Here is an 18,062-nt window from a genome sequence, read left to right as displayed (position 1 = left end):
ACCAGTTATAACAGAACTATGGTCCTTACCTAGAGAGATGTATACCCACCATCACCCAAACCAGTTATAACAGAACTATTGTCCTTACCTAGAGAGATGTATACCCACCATCACCCAAACCAGTTATAACAGAACTATTGTCCTTACCTAGAGAGATGTATACCCACCATCACCCAAACCAGTTATAACAGAACTATGGTCCTTACCTAGAGAGATGTATACCCACCATCACCCAAACCAGTTATAACAGAACTATGGTCCTTACCCTGAGTGATGTATACCCACCATCACCCAAACCAGATATAACAGAACTATAGTCCTTACCCTGAAAGATGTACCCACCATCACCCAAACCAGTTATAACAGAACTACTGTCCTTACCTAGAGAGATGTATACCCACCATCACCCAAACCAGTTATAACAGAACTATGGTCCTTACCTAGAGAGATGTATACCCACCATCACCCAAACCAGTTATAACAGAACTATGGTCCTTACCTAGAGAGATGTATACCCACCATCACCCAAACCTGTTATAACAGAACTATGGTCCTTACCCTGAGAGATGTATACCCACCATCACCCAAACCAGTTATAACAGAACTATGGTCCTTACCTAGAGAGATGTATACCCACCATCACACAAACCAGTTATAACAGAACTATGGTCCTTACCCTGAGAGATGTATACCCACCATCACACAAACCAGTTATAACAGAACTATGGTCCTTACCCTGAGTGATGTATACCCACCATCACACAAACCAGTTATAACAGAACTATGGTCCTTACCTAGAGAGATGTATCCGTCCTCGTTGTCACCCAAACCAGCCGTGATCAGTCCAGCATAGATGTCCTGCCCAGCCAACTGTCAACAAATTTTATTATTTGTACCTAAGTTATATTAGGAAATATCCTACAAAAACGGCTAGGACAATTGATATGATGTCACAGTACTCTGTTAAAAAAATACATACTTTATTAACTTTCTGTGAAGAATTTTTTTTTATCAAGTTCATGCAGACAAATGTACACATCAAGTGCAGTGATGCAAGGTGTAGGTATTTCTGGCTAGGCGATCAGGTACTTTATACCAGGTAATTAGAGACCCGGTCTGGGAACAAGTCATAATGTTGTCTTCCTTTAATTGTCATTATTTTCACTATAGGTTATTATTACATCATGTATAAAAGAAATAAACCTCAATATCATAGTAGTAATGACAAAAAAGGTTTCAATACAGTGTCTAAGTCACAATCAACAACACAGACTAGCCAGATTATTAACACACAAGAGGGATATCATTTGTACCTTTATGATATGGAATTTTAAGTAAAAATAGCTTAATGGTATGAAATAGGAAAATGTTTTAATTATAATGAATTCTAAGACCTTACATTTGCATACTCCAGGAATGTCGCTTTCACCTGGGCATGACTTGATTTGACCATCAGGTTGGTGTAAGTTTCATCCTTAGGATGAACAGCCTTGCCATTCTGTAAGGTCAAAAATAACTAAATATTTCTGCTCTCAATAAATGCATCATATGAATACCAATATACAACAACAACTCTTTTTTTCAATAACATCTGTTTAAGATCAACATTTTTTTCAGGGTTTTCTCTGACGCAGGTTGCCAGCGTCTTAGATGCAGAAAAATCATAAAGGACTCCCAAACTAAATGTCTCTGCATCCTTGGGATACATATATTGTAATTCCAAAATCTGCCATACAATGAAGAAATAACAGTTGATTTCAATTGACACTAATACCTTATCGTGTGTTTGTATTTTATTACTTGAATGCTGGAACTGCTTTACCATGAGTTTGTCAATTTAAAATGTCATGGGACTCCTGGATTTCAAAAAGGGACTTCCAATTTTCACATTTGAGAGTCCCTGGGGACACTGCATAGCAAAATTACGGGGGGGGGGGGACCCTGTCTTTTTTTTCAATGTTCAAAATATACATGTAATTACAAAACAAGTTATATATCAACTTATACTGATCACAGGACGTGCAAGCTAGCTTTACTGTAGGAGGAAACCAAGGTACCCTTAGAAAGCCCACACGGTCAGGCTGATGACCATCTGTGAGGTGTACAGACTTACCCTGAGTAACATCTTGGCCTCCTGATGTGCCCGCGTCTGGTTGACTGAGCCAGTCTCCCTCTCACCTGACCATATAGCTACTAACAAGTTACCAAAGTCAGAATCAGCATCCTCCTTCCTTATGTCATCCTCAACATCAGTCTTGTAAGCTGTCAATTACAAAACAATTAAGTAAGATAAACCACCAGACATATTGTTATCAGGAAGGGTACAACAGGTAAGAATGAAGGAAGTTTGTATACTATAAATCATGTACATGTATAAGTGTACTGTTTAACACAGTCAAAATCGCAATACTGTGTTTATACCATTTTTGAGTTAGAGTTACTCCCCTTGGATCGATCGCCAGGGAGCGCCACTCGCCATGCCATTACAGCATGGCCGCCATATTAGATTACATCTCTTTGTGTGAAACGTAAACTTGCAAATGGCCTACCTTAGAAGTACCACCTATGTAAGTTTTTATTGTTTTTGGTTATTGTTAACATTTAATGAAAGAAATATCTCGGTCTAGACAGCTGTCATTCCATTTTTATGCAGTTATTTACTTTGTGTATTCGATAGTTCCGTACCACGTTGTTCAACATTCCAAACACGTGGTTATGATTTGTTTCCATAGACAACATATTTCCAATACAAATTTCATCTCAAGCTAAGCGTATATTCCTTAAATTCTTAGTTTGTTGTCTTGCGTTTAAGTTGCCATTGTTTCAGGCATTATAAGTTACCGGTTATTTGTTATTTTATCTACTTACATTTGTTACAATTACATACACATGTACATTGTACTTAGCGTACAGGTTGTAAGAGTGACTTTGTTTATATTGTAGCTTTTACGATGTCACCGGGAAGAGATTAAAAGCAAGTAAACTTAACCCATTCGACTTCGTTATCTTTCTCCTGACCACCTAGAAGCACTTAGAAGGTCGAGGCAGAACAGTAAAAGATAGACTTCAACGGTAGTTCAACTTCGCCAGACATGGAACGAAACGACGAAACAAGAGAGAGAACGTTAACAGAAAAGGGCCATCTCTATCAAGTTCAAACCAAGCAAAAGAAGAGACTCGATGGTATAAAAACAATTGAAAAACTTTGTGGAATTTTAGAAAATCTGTTAGTTGAATCTGATGATGTTCAAAAAGTAAGGGAAACATACTCACAGTGGTTAAATACTTACGAAGAAATATTACAAATCCATGATGATCTACAACAGCTGTACAACGAAAACGACGCAATAACTGACAATGATTGGTTTCAAAGTAAAAACATCATCTATATCAATACAAAGCATGCAGTAGAACAGTGGTTTATGGATCATGATAATTCAACAGTTCGACCAAGTCGCTTGCACAGTACTTCTATACAGGATGATAATAGATCTCAAATAAGTAGAAAGTCAAATACTAGCCAAATCTCCATTGCCAAACTTCATGAGAGCCAGAAAAAGGCTGAACTGCTAACACGAAAGGCTGCCTTAAAGGAACAGCACGAAATTGAAGCAGAAAGGTTAAAATTGAAAATTAAGGAGGAAGAACTACAAATCAAAACAGAACTAAACATTTCGGACGCTAAATCAAAGATATTAGAGGAACTTGAAAGAAGTATTTTCGAGGACCAAAGGATGGAAGAAGAGATTGAGGTAACCGGGATGAACGCACCACCAGTCCCTCCTCAATGTCAACCACCCTTCAGGTATACATCTGTAACCTCACCACCCAGCAGGCATCCTACATCATTTATACCACTGCCTTTCCCTCAACATGCAGGACAACAGGTTCCACAACCAATTTTTCATTACAATAATTTTGCCACACAATCCGATGGACTTATTCACAACTCCGTATTAAGCCAACCACCTGCCATGGCCACATCGATAGCTTCGACACCATACAGGAGACCCCCATTACCTCCCAGGGTAAAGTTTGGAAATCCATCAGCGCCAGAACCATTAGGTCAGTCTACATTATCGCCAGACGCTAGACCCTTTCTACAATCTGCACCAAATGCATCGTTAGCGATAAATCGGAAAGAACCAGTGTCCGAATCACAGGCTATTACCAGATATTTAGCCAGAAAGGACTTGAATATGGCTAGATTTTCAAAGTTTGATGATGATCCAGCCTCATTCACCGCCTGGAAAAACTCCTTCAAAGGTGCTGTGAGGGAACTTCAATGCGTGACACCAGCTGAGGAAATTGACCTACTGATTAAATGGCTAGGACCTCATTCCTCTAAACAAGTTCTAAGTTTGAGGACGTCTAATTCACACAACCCTGACATAGGACTAACAAGAATATGGGCCAGACTAGAGGAGCGATATGGAGCACCGGAACTAATTGAGAACTCACTTAAAGTCAAAATCACAGACTTTCAGAGAATCGTCGTGAAAGATTACAGCAGATTGTATGACCTGCTGGATATTTTGTCCGAGATCCAGTCTCTCAAGGAGGACCTCAGGTACGCTTCTCTGCTCTCCTACTTTGACTCTTCCACTGGAGTAAACCCAGTAGTATCTAAGCTGCCGGGACACCTACAGACAAAATGGACAGAGAGAGCGACGAGATATAAGATTACTCACAAAGTCTCGTACCCACCACTCAGCCATTTTGTCTCATTTATATCTGACATGGCCACGATGCTCAACGACCCCAGTTTCAAATACGAGAGTCAAGACACAAAACCACCCAAACCCAATGTTCAAATAAGGAAGACAACATTACAGGTACCTCCATCCTCAAGTCAGGAACACAAGGGATGCCCCATCCACAAATATGCTAGTCACAAACTAAGTGAATGCAAACTGTTCAAACAGAGGAGCCTGGATGAACGCAAGAATATTCTTCGCGACAACAGAATGTGCTTTAAATGTTGCGAGGACTCTCACATAGCGAGAGAATGTAAGGCTAACATCAAGTGTGAAGAATGTGGGTCACCTCATCATCCTACTTGTATGCACTTTAACTCAAACAGCAACGGAATGAGGAAAGATAAGATGAAAGGACAGAAAGCCACGAACACCAAAAACACACCTGCTGACGAGAATGCACAACCCGGAACTCATCACGACAGGGAGAGCATTACCGCTAAGTGTACATCGGTGTGTGGAGATTTCACAGGGAGGTCATGTGCCAAGATAATTCTGGTGAAGGTGTACCCTAATAATCACCCAGAGAAGTCGGTCAACGTGTATGCCATCTTAGATGATCAGAGTAATCACAGCCTAGCGTCGCCGGACCTCCTCGATGCCATGAATGTTGTTGGGGAGGAGGTGAAGTACACTTTGTCATCTTGTTCTGGCAGTTTCGGGATGAGTGGGCGAAAAGCGTTTGGTTACACCGTGGAATCTATGAACAATACATACCGAAGGCAGTTGCCAGCACTCTTAGAATGTACAGACATACCAGAAGACCGATCGGAAATCGCTACACCAGAAGTTATACAGCATTTGGACCACCTGAAGGATGTACCTATATTGCCATACAGAGCCGACTGTAGCATAGGACTTTTATTGGGAAGGGACATTCCAGATGTCCATCAAGTTTACAAACAGATTACCGGTCCAAAGAACTCCCCCTTCGCTCAGAAACTAGGGTTGGGATGGGTTGTTATTGGAGACGTCTGCCTCGGTAACATTCACAAACCTTCAATGACCGAAGTTCATGCGCGAAAAACGAGCGTACTTAAGGATGGCCGAGGGACTATATTTGAACCATGCAAAAATCAGTTGATGGTAAAAGAAGACATTATGTTAAACAACAATGACCTTCTCTTCCAAAGGACAAAGAACGATGACAAGGTCGGAACTTCCGTGGAAGATCGACAGTTCGTGGGTATAATGGAGAAGGAAATGTTCAGAAATGAAGATGGTAATTGGATCGCACCTCTACCATTTCGTCTACCACGCGACCGGATGCCCAATAATCGTAGAATGGCTTTCAAACGTGCTATGATACTAGACAATTCACTCAAAAGAAATCCTACCAAGACAGAACATTTTGTCACATTCATGGACAAAGTCTTGAGCTCCGGTGCGGCTGAGGTAGCCCCAACCCCTTCAGACGAAGTCTGGTACCTGCCCATATTTGGTGTGTACCATCCTCAAAAACCAGATCAAATTAGAGGGGTGTTCGATTCATCAGCAACTTACAACGGCATATCCCTGAATCAGGTCCTACTTTCAGGTCCTAACCTGACCAACGAACTGTTAGGTATACTTCTGAGATTCCGAAAGGACCGAGTTGCCTTCGCAGCGGATATAGAGCAAATGTTTTACTCATTTTTGGTCAGGGAAGACCATCGTGACTACCTCCGATTTTTCTGGTACAGAAACAACAATCCTAACCTTGAACTTATTGAGTATCGCATGCGGGCTCATGTGTTTGGGAATAGTCCCTCCCCCGCTGTTGCCAACTACGGGCTTAAAAAAAGTGTGGATAGCCAGGACGTTGACCCCACCGTAAAAGATTTAGTAGAGCGGAACTTTTATGTTGACGATGCTCTCGCGTCGCTACCAGAAGAAGATGAGGTCATAAGTCTCATAGAAAAAACACAGATGGCTCTTAAGAAGGGAGGTAACCTTAGACTGCACAAGATTGTCTCAAACAATCCTAAGGTTATTAGCGCCTTCCCGGTTGAAGATCTGGGTAAAGAGGTCAAATCATTAAGACTGGAGCAAGACCCATTACCAACACACAGGAGTCTGGGCCTTGAATGGGATATGGCCTCCGATGAGTTCAAGTTTGACATTGAAGTGAGGACTAGCAACACACCACTAACAAGGCGCAGCATGTTGTCAGAGTTGAATAGCATATATGACCCACTTGGGTTTGTGGCCCCAGTCACTATTCAGGGGAAGATACTCATGAGGGAAATTACTAAAGGCTATAACTGGGATGAACCGATTGAACAAGATCTGGAGAAAAAATGGAAAGTCTTCAAGGAAACAGTCAGAACACTTAAAGACTTCAAGGTCCCACGCATGATAGTACCTTTGTCACTCAGCACGGCAGGGAATGCGGAGCTACATGTTTTCTCAGACGCATCGGAGAAGGCTGTCAGTGCCGTAGCTTACCTCAAGGTCTGTCGAGAGGAGATACAGTACACTGGATTTGTTATGGGGAAGACTAAACTAGCCCCCTCCCATGGTCATTCCATACCTCGATTGGAACTGTGCGGGGCCTTATTAGCAACAGAACTTGCCCAAATTGTCATTGACAACTTAGATGTTGACCTTGATACTGTCCAATACTACACAGACAGCAAAGTTGTGTTGGGCTACATTAATAACAAAACCAGGAGGTTCTACAATTACGTGAGCAACAGGGTAGAACGTATACTGAGGCATTCGAGTCCCAGTCAATGGAACTACATTTCCACCAAAGACAATCCAGCAGATTGTGGCACCAGGGGTGTTTCTTCATCTAATGAACTAGATAAGTGGCTCCAGACACCAGAAAAACTACGAAAACACTCTCAGAACTTAGCAGCTACGGAACACTTTCCGCTTATATGTCCTGAAGATGACAAGGAACTCAGGGTTGAGACCAGGAAAACGGGAATCAAGGAGGAATTCCTTGACAATCTCCTCCAAGGTTTTTCTTACTGGCGGCGACTTGTGAACGTAATCGTACGCATCAAGGGATACATCAGAAAATTCAAAAGTCGGTACAAGAACACGCATTCATTGGAGACAAACGGACGTGAGGATCGCAATGCAGCTGAACATCTCCTTCTCCGTATGCACCAGAGCGATCAATTCCCAATGGAAATAGAGTCCTTGAAGGAGAGTAAACCCATAGCTTCTGCATCAACCATCATTAGGCTCGCGCCGTTCCTCGACTCTGATGGAATCATGCGGGTTGGAGGTCGCTTAGGTCAAAGTTGTCTCCCACTGGAGGAAGCCCACCCAATCATAGTGTCCAACAAGTCATCTATTGCAAAACTGCTAGTGAGACACTTTCACGACAAAGTTAAACATCAAGGACGAATACTCACAGAAGGATCCATTCGTAGTCATGGATTTTGGATCATTGGCGCGAAACGGTTGATTTCGAAAGTCCTGCATGATTGTGTACCATGCAAAAAACTGCGAGGAAGTGTACAACTCCAAAAAATGGCGGACTTACCGCCAGACAGACTAATTCCAGCTCCTCCATTTACTAATGTAGGAGTTGATGCCTTTGGACCCTGGAACATTATAACAAGAAAAACCAGAGGTGGTTCCGCGAACTCCAAACGTTGGGCAATTCTATTCACATGTCTCGGAACACGAGCTGTACACATAGAAGTTGTGGAAGAAATGAGCACAAGCTCATTCATCAATGCATTGCGTCGCCTGATTGCCATCAGGGGGAATGTGAAGGAACTTCGTTCCGACAGAGGCACAAACTTTGTGGGAGCTGCAAATGTGTTCAAAGACATGAACACAGTTGAGGTTGTGAATGTCGAAGACGAACCAATTAAGAGATACCTAAAGGACGCAGATCTTGTTTGGAAATTCAACTCCCCCCATTCATCTCATATGGGAGGGGTATGGGAGAGATTGATCGGCATGGCGAGGAAAATCTTGGACGCGATGTTCATGGAACTATCATCCCGAAGCCTTACCCATGAGGTACTTGTGACCTTGATGGCGGAGGTGAGTGCAATCATGAATTCGAGGCCAGTTGCACAGATCTCTACAGATCCTGAAGTACCAGTCATATTGAGTCCAACCACACTCCTCACTCAGAAGACATCTTCTGAAGCGTTGTTTAATTCCACTGACCTTGACATCAAGGATTTATATAGAGAACAGTGGAAGAGGGTCAAGGTCTTATCGGAGATGTTCTGGAGACGATGGAGAGAAGGATATCTTCAGACTCTACAAACACGCAGAAAGTGGAATCGAGAGACTAGAGACATGAAAGAAGGAGATGTAGTTCTTCTTAAGGACAAAAACCAACCAAGGATGGAATGGCCTGTCGGTATCGTGGTAAATGCCATTCAGAGTGATAGTGATGGAAAGGTTCGTAAAGCAGAGGTCCGGACCAGGAAGGATGGGTCAGATGTCCATTATGTTCGTCCAGTCACTGAAATGGTCATGCTTGTTGAGAACTAAGGATGTGGAAAATAAACTGTGTCAAATACAAAACAATACTCTATCAAAGACATTATATTGCATGTGTTCTAGTCAATGTAAAGTTAGATGTTCTTAGGTTTGAGAATATATTGTTTGAAAAGTTTGAGTAGTGTTAGTTTGAAACTATAGTTCTAGTTTTCCTCTCATTATTTAGTTAAGTTAGTATATATTGAAGATATATGTTTTTTCAATGATATACTTAGAAACCAAAAGTATGTGCCAATTACTTATCATTAGATAAGAGCTATTGTTCTAGTCCCACTGTTACTATTGAAAGTATTATGTGCATTGTTACGCTTAACATGTACCTAAGTTCCATGTATATTTGAGCTTGTATTATTTTCTAGTCAGATAGATTTTATACCTAAGGTTGTTAAGAGTTCATATTTATTGACTCGCATACTCACCTAGTCATTATACTCTTGATGTTGTGTCAGTTTATTTTGAACATTTTGTTTGTTTGGTTTAATACATTTTTTGTATTAAGGTAGTATCCTACATTTTCTACTTGTTGTCTAGAGTAGGTTTGTTTATGCCAAAAATATGTTCCAAACTATATTGGTTATTGCCATATGGTCAAACTTGGTTTACATTTAGTGATATGGTAAATATCAGACAGGGAGTGTACTGTTTAACACAGTCAAAATCGCAATACTGTGTTTATACCATTTTTGAGTTAGAGTTACTCCCCTTGGATCGATCGCCAGGGAGCGCCACTCGCCATGCCATTACAGCATGGCCGCCATATTAGATTACATCTCTTTGTGTGAAACGTAAACTTGCAAATGGCCTACCTTAGAAGTACCACCTATGTAAGTTTTTATTGTTTTTGGTTATTGTTAACATTTAATGAAAGAAATATCTCGGTCTAGACAGCTGTCATTCCATTTTTATGCAGTTATTTACTTTGTGTATTCGATAGTTCCGTACCACGTTGTTCAACATTCCAAACACGTGGTTATGATTTGTTTCCATAGACAACATATTTCCAATACAAATTTCATCTCAAGCTAAGCGTATATTCCTTAAATTCTTAGTTTGTTGTCTTGCGTTTAAGTTGCCATTGTTTCAGGCATTATAAGTTACCGGTTATTTGTTATTTTATCTACTTACATTTGTTACAATTACATACACATGTACATTGTACTTAGCGTACAGGTTGTAAGAGTGACTTTGTTTATATTGTAGCTTTTACGATGTCACCGGGAAGAGATTAAAAGCAAGTAAACTTAACCCATTCGACTTCGTTATCTTTCTCCTGACCACCTAGAAGCACTTAGAAGGTCGAGGCAGAACAATAAGGATCATGTTCTCTTTTTACCTCAGTATTGCAATTAGGCAAGCATACCCAAGACTTTTTTCAACTCAATAAAAATTTACATCAATGTTTTTACATATATATTATAATCACTCTAGTTAATATGAGTGCATCCAGGTCATATTCACAAGTTGCACTGACATAAGAAATTTAAAGTCTGTAAATATTTCAAAGTTGATCGCCATTGTAAGTTTTTGGCCAATTAGAAGAGTCCTCTGTGATCTTCTTAATTATGCTCATGATACACATATCTTATCAATACAAAGTGAGGGGGAAGATTCTTAATTAGGTTCGTTCTTGATGTCATACAACTGCTATGATTAGGGAATCACTGTTTCAACCTTGGGGTGCAATAGTATGATTTCTCAAATACTTCACAAGGTCATCCCACAGTTGCTAGGAAAAAGATAAATTGATCTGAGACAAGGAGGTAAAGACAGCTGACATTCGCTATATGACGCTGCTCACCATGACATAACATCATCATTTTATGTTGTGTAACCATGTTGTAAATGATGAGATCACCATTTTGACACACACTCTAAGGCACATTGTAGTTGTTGTTGCAAAGAAAAACTCTCATAAAAAACGTCTCACATTTGCTTGCAAGTATGTGAGAAAAATAATCAAACATGGGTCTGTTCCGCGAACAAGGATATCTCAGTTCTTGTGTAAGTGTTTGGCTGGCCAGCACTCAGCAAGTCTTAATTGTGCTAACTGGCCAAACTCTTACACTCGGTTGAGATATCCTTGTCCGAGGAACAGACCCATGTCAGATTCTATCAATCTTGCACCAATAAGAATGTGGATATTTCTTCTGTTGATGGTTAGGGGAAAATAAGTCTGAAGGACACAGTTGATAGGACTAGATATCCTGTCAGTGTTCTATAAATCGCTGCACTAGCGAATCGACAAAGAGGATATTTTTGTCCTGTCAATGATGGATTGAGATAAGCGACACTTCTATAATGAATATATCCTGGCCTCAGACTATCAGCATCTTACCACAAAGTCCATGAATAAATTAATAGTAAATCAAGAGGAGCAGTCAAGATAGAGGACATTGGTGCTAGCTGACTGATGTTTTATCATCAACAAACTGCTTGTTAACCTAGGAGACTGTGGTCACTGTCAGCCATGACATTTTATTGTTATAGCTTGTAAGGCAGACATCTTACATGTCTCTATACTATCTTACCATCTAGTAAGATATGTTATGTATACTATCTTACCATCTAGTAAGATATATCATGAATACTATCCTACCATCTAGTAAGATATGTTATGTATACTGTCTTACCATCTAGTAAGATATGTTATGTATACTGTCTTACCATCTAGTAAGAAATATTATGATAAGGGTATACAGACATCATCTTATTTGTCTGTATACTGTCTTACCATCTAGTAAGATATATTATGTATACTGTCTTACCATCTAGTAAGATATATTATGTATACGGTCTTACCATCTAGTAAGATATACTATGTATACTGTCTTACCATCTAGTAAGATATATTATGATAAGGGTATACAGACATCATCATCTTACTATCTTACATCTAGTAAGATATATTATGTATACTGTCTTACCATCTAGTAAGATATATTATGTATACTGTCTTACCATCTAGTAAGATATATTATGTATACTGTCTTACCATCTAGTTAGATATATTATGTATACTGTCTTACCATCTAGTAAGATATATTATGTATACGGTCTTACCATCTAGTAAGATATATTATGTATACTGTCTTACCATCTAGTAAGATATACTATGTATACTGTCTTACCATCTAGTAAGATATATTATGTATACTATCTTACCATCTAGTAAGATATATTATGTATACTGTCTTACCATCTAGTAAGATATACTATGTATACTGTCTTACCATCTAGTAAGATATGTTATGATAAGGGTATACAGACATCATCTTATTTGTCTGTATACTGTCTTACCATCTAGTAAGATATATTATGTATACTGTCTTACCATCTAGTAAGATATGTTATGATAAGGGTATACAGACATCATCTTATTTGTCTGTATACTGTCTTACCATCTAGTAAGATATATTATGTATACTGTCTTACCATCTAGTAAGATATGTTATGATAAGGGTATACAGACATCATCTTATTTGTCTGTATACTGTCTTACCATCTAGTAAGATATGTTATGTATACTGTCTTACCATCTAGTAAGATATATTATGTATACTGTCTTACCATCTAGTAAGATATATTATGTATACTGTCTTACCATCTAGTAAGATATATTATGTATACTGTCTTACCATCTAGTAAGATATGTTATGATAAGGGTATACAGACATCATCTTATTTGTCTGTATACTGTCTTACCATCTAGTAAGATATATTATGATAAGGGTATACAGACATCATCTTATTTGTCTGTATACTGTCTTACCATCTAGTAAGATATATTATGTATACTGTCTTACCATCTAGTAAGATATGTTATGATAAGGGTATACAGACATCATCTTATTTGTCTGTATACTGTCTTACCATCTAGTAAGATATATTATGTATACTGTCTTACCATCTAGTAAGATATATTATGATAAGGGTATACAGACATCATCTTATTTGTCTGTATACTGTCTTACCATCTAGTAAGATATATTATGTAAACTGTCTTACCATCTAGTAACTGTCTTACCATCTAGTAAGATATATTATGTATACTGTCTTACCATCTAGTAAGATATGTTATGTATACTGTCTTACCATCTAGTAAGATATATTATGATAAGGGTATACAGACATCATCTTATTTGTCTGTATACTGTCTTACCATCTAGTAAGATATATTATGTATACTGTCTTACCATCTAGTAAGATATATTATGTATACTGTCTTACCATCTAGTAAGATATACTATGTATACTGTCTTACCATCTAGTAAGATATACTATGTATACGGTCTTACCATCTAGTAAGATATACTATGTATACTGTCTTACCATCTAGTAAGATATATTATGTATACTGTCTTACCATCTAGTAAGATATGTTATGATAAGGGTATACAGACATCATCTTATTTGTCTGTATACTGTCTTACCATCTAGTAAGATATATTATGTATACTGTCTTACCATCTAGTAAGATATATTATGATAAGGGTATACAGACATCATCTTATTTGTCTGTATACTGTCTTACCATCTAGTAAGATATATTATGAACAGGTTGACATCCAAACTCGTTTCATGAAGGTGGAAAGGTTCATCAATATTATATATCATATGTATATTAGCCCTGCTTCATGTGTAGTAAAACTGGACTGGGCTGAATGACAGTGTTCCTATAGAACTGAAGTTCATTAAGGCTGCATTTCAATCAACTTTTAGTTTTGAAAATGATATCTTTGAAATTGAGTGTCTGAGAACAATCATTGATCTATTTATTATGTATTTTAAGCATAGTTGTAATCAATGTCTACAGGAAGAAAGATTTCTTTCTTTTTTTTTTGGTATAAAAATGAGGGATTTTTATAATATTTCATTTTGGCATAAAACTTTTGGATTTCAGTATTTTAGCTATGGGAATTCCAAATAAGTGAAGTTGGTAATTGAAATTAATCCATACTACATAAAACCCAATCTATTAAAATGATGTTGTTGACCACACAACATTCTCCTCAATCAGCCGGACTAAGACACCTACATGGCTTCGACAACAACACCGCAGTGATTCATTGTGGGGGACAAGTCTGTAATGTGTTCATGAGTCTACAATTGCTACACGATCAACCGCAGCTCTATCTCAATTTGTCTGCACACACTGCGAACAAACAATTATGGTCTCAAGTCTTTCAACTTGACAATGAATCATTTACAATTTAGTCTCAGCCAAATTCTCCGCAGAATTGAGCAAAAAATGGAATTGGTTTTGTGACGGAAATCCTGGAGAGGTGGTCTGTGTTAATCGAGAAAGCTAAATAACAACTGTTAAAGGCTGTTTTACATATATCCTGTTCTTTTCTGGGAAAGCATTTCATGTAACTAACCTTTTTTGTAATGATCAGCAATAGCCATCTTTTCCTGAAAAAAAAGAAGAAAAAAAACGAACATGATAGTGAGAAAATTGACTAAATCTTTTGTATGCTACATCACAATGACATAAAAGGAAATTCAATATATATATATACATCCCCAGGGGACATCAACCCATCAGTGTAAACACATGGAAGGCTTGGGCCTAATCTATTTTAAGCATGAGAGAACAAATCACATACAACAACAAGGACGAATAGTTAGTTGTCTACCTGACGGGTCGAGTTCTATATATAATCACCCCCATAACACGATTGTCTCAGCAATAACGACAACATTTCTCCAGAATATCCAGTAGACCTGTGTATAGTCATACAGTTGTGTGTCAGTACTAGTCACCAGAATATCCAGTAGACCTGTGTATAGTCATACAGTTGTGTGTCAGTACTAGTCACCAGAATATCCAGTAGACCTGTGTATAGTCATACAGTTGTGTGTCAGTACTAGTCACCAGAATATCCAGGTACCAGTCACCAGAATATCTAGTATACCGGTATATAGTCATACAGTTGTGTGTCAGTACTAGTCACCAGAATATCTAGTATACCGGTATATAGTCATACAGTTGTGTGTCAGTACTAGTCACCAGAATATCCAGTAGACCCGTGTATATAGTCATACAGCTGTGTGTCAGTACTAGTCACCAGAATATCTAGTATACCGGTATATAGTCATACAGTTGTGTGTCAGTACTAGTCACCAGAATATCTAGTAGACCGGTATATAGTCATACAGTTGTGTGTCAGTACTAGTCACCAGAATATCCAGTAGACCCGTGTATAGTCATACAGTTGTGTGACAGTACTAGTCACCAGAATATCCAGTAGACCCGTGTATATAGTCATACAGCTGTGTGTCAGTACTAGTCACCAGAATATCTAGTAGACCGGTATATAGTCATACAGCTGTGTGTCAGTAGTAGTCACCAGAATATCTAGTAGACCGGTATATAGTCATACAGTTGTGTGTCAGTACTAGTCACCAGAATATCTAGTAGACCGGTATATAGTCATACAGTTGTGTGTCAGTACTAGTCACCAGAATATCTAGTATACCAGTATATAGTCATACAGTTGTGTGTCAGTACCAGTCACCAGAATATCTAGTATACCAGTATATAGTCATACAGTTGTGTGTCAGTACTAGTCACCAGAATATCTAGTATACCAGTATATAGTCATACAGTTGTGTGTCAGTACTAGTCACCAGAATATCTAGTAGACCGGTATATAGTCATACAGTTGTGTGTCAGTACTAGTCACCAGAATATCTAGTATACCAGTATATAGTCATACAGTTGTGTGTCAGTACTATAGTCACCAGAATATCTAGTATACCAGTATATAGTCATACAGTTGTGTGTCAGTACCAGTCACCAGAATATCTAGTATACCAGTATATAGTCATACAGTTGTGTGTCAGTACTAGTCACCAGAATATCTAGTATACCAGTATATAGTCATACAGTCGTGTGTCAGGACTAGTACCAGGAATATAAGTATTAGTATACCTGTTATATAGTTCATACGTTGTGTGTCAGTACTAGTCACCAGAATATCTAGTATACCAGTATAGTCATACAGTTGTGTGTCAGTACTAGTCACCAGAATATCTAGTATACCGGTATATAGTCATACAGTTGTGTGTCAGTACCAGTCAATGAGCCTTTTGAGCACAATAAATGTGAAAATATCAAAAAGGTTCAGTGTATGGTGGATAATATACTCCAAATTCTTCGACCAAAAACTTCCAGAAGACCATCAATCATTAAGACTTGCACTACTCTTTATGTAGTCATGTCAAATAGCCACATATAGATGAAGCCTATATATATCAATTAATGTAAAATGTAATCAAGTAGGTACCTTAAGAATGACATGGAATCAGTAAATATTTTAAGACTTTAACCTGAAGTAGGATTTCAACACCTAGAGGACTACAAAAATTAAGCTGCTTGATTTTTCCAATCGATGAGTCAGAAGCACGACAGTTGAAGATGTCATCATTTCATGACCATTATTGAATACAATATCCTGATCCAAGTCACTGACCTGTTTGTCACGAGTGACAATGATACCCAATAGTGTACCATCACGTGAGCCCATCCCATCCAAGGCTTCATGTATACATCGAGCATCATACTCAGCCGGGGTCTTTAACAGTCCCATTAGGATTTCCTCATAGTCTCCCTCCAAAACTTGCTCAAGCTGCTTCTGAAGGTCCTGTTGCAAAAAGAATTGCACTGTTAAGATGTACTAAATTCTTTTGAGCAATAAGTCAATAGCCTGAATATTTTACAGCAACCATGTGATGTAGGTGTGATAGTCTACCTTTTTATTTTTCTGCGCAAATCTGTCGTATTATTGAGAAGATGTGATGTAGGTGTAATAGTCCGACATTTTATGTGTTTCTGTGTAAATCTGTCGTATTATTGAGTAGATGTGATGTAGGTGTCACAGTCCGACATTTTATGTGTTTCTGTGTAAATCTGTTGTATTATTGAGAAGATGTGATGTAGGTGTCATAGTCCGACATTTTATGTGTTTCTGTGTAAATCTGTCGTATTATTGAGAAGATGTGATGTAGGTGTGATGTATCCTTTTTATGTGTTTCTGCGTAAATCTGTCGTATTATTGAGTAGATGTGATGTAGGTGTGATAGCTAGTCTACCTTTTTATGTTTCTGTGTAAATCTGTCGTATTATTGAGAAGATGTATGTAGGTGTGATAGTCCGACATTTTATGTGTTTCTGTGTAAATCTGTCGTATTATTGAGAAGATGTGATGTAGGTGTGATGTATCCTTTTTATGTGTTTCTGCGTAAATCTGTCGTATTATTGAGTAGATGTGATGTAGGTGTGATAGCTAGTCTACCTTTTTATGTTTCTGTGTAAATCTGTCGTATTATTGAGAAGATGTATGTAGGTGTGATAGTCCGACATTTTATGTGTTTCTGTGTAAATCTGTCGTATTATTGAGAAGATGTGATGTAGGTGTGATGTATCATTTTTATGTGTTTCTGTAAAAATCTGTCGTATTATTGAGAAGATGTGATGTAGGTGTCATATAGTCTGCCAGCTGATATCCTTGCTGCAGCATGGCGTGCTGCGAAATGTGACTTAATTTTACTGCCAAACAGCAACTTTTAATCTTTTATATGTTTAATAATTCATGGAGTATTCTCACTACATTTTAATCCAGAAAATCTGATAACTACCAAACAGAACAGCTCCTCCTTCAAAGTGGTAATAATACATTGCAGCAGACAAAAAGTGCCTGTTGGCAAATGTGACATAACATTTTACATATTCTGACAAGATATATCGAAATAATCCCACCATTTTCTGTTTTTTATAGTTATACTGTAGATGATTCATCTGCTCACCTGCATCGATCTTGGGGTTAATATACACAAGTC

The 18,062-nt window shown here is 38.3% G+C and overlaps 1 protein-coding gene across 7 annotated transcripts in view; it reads right to left on the bottom strand.

The window, feature by feature from the left end:
- LOC117323910 (annexin A6-like) overlaps window positions 1–18,062 on the bottom strand; it is a 96,950-nt gene that overhangs the window by 2,826 nt on the left and 76,062 nt on the right. For 6 of the 7 annotated variants that reach the window (XM_033879440.1, XM_033879439.1, XM_033879442.1 and 3 more), the window contains 5 exons: window positions 16,697–16,867; window positions 14,600–14,633; window positions 2,114–2,262; window positions 1,400–1,498; window positions 795–870 (listed from right to left, as the gene is read on the bottom strand). In XM_033879440.1, coding sequence (XP_033735331.1) covers window positions 795–870; window positions 1,400–1,498; window positions 2,114–2,262; window positions 14,600–14,633; window positions 16,697–16,867 — 529 coding nt within the window. Of the gene's footprint in view, window positions 1–794; window positions 871–1,399; window positions 1,499–2,113; window positions 2,265–14,599; window positions 14,634–16,696; window positions 16,868–18,062 lie in introns of those variants that run through there. The other variant, XM_033879438.1, reaches the window with a different exon arrangement.

Source organism: Pecten maximus, chromosome 3, assembly GCF_902652985.1.
Source record: "Pecten maximus chromosome 3, xPecMax1.1, whole genome shotgun sequence".
NCBI lineage: Eukaryota > Metazoa > Mollusca > Bivalvia > Pectinida > Pectinidae > Pecten > Pecten maximus.
This window is presented reverse-complemented; position numbering and strand designations above follow the sequence as displayed.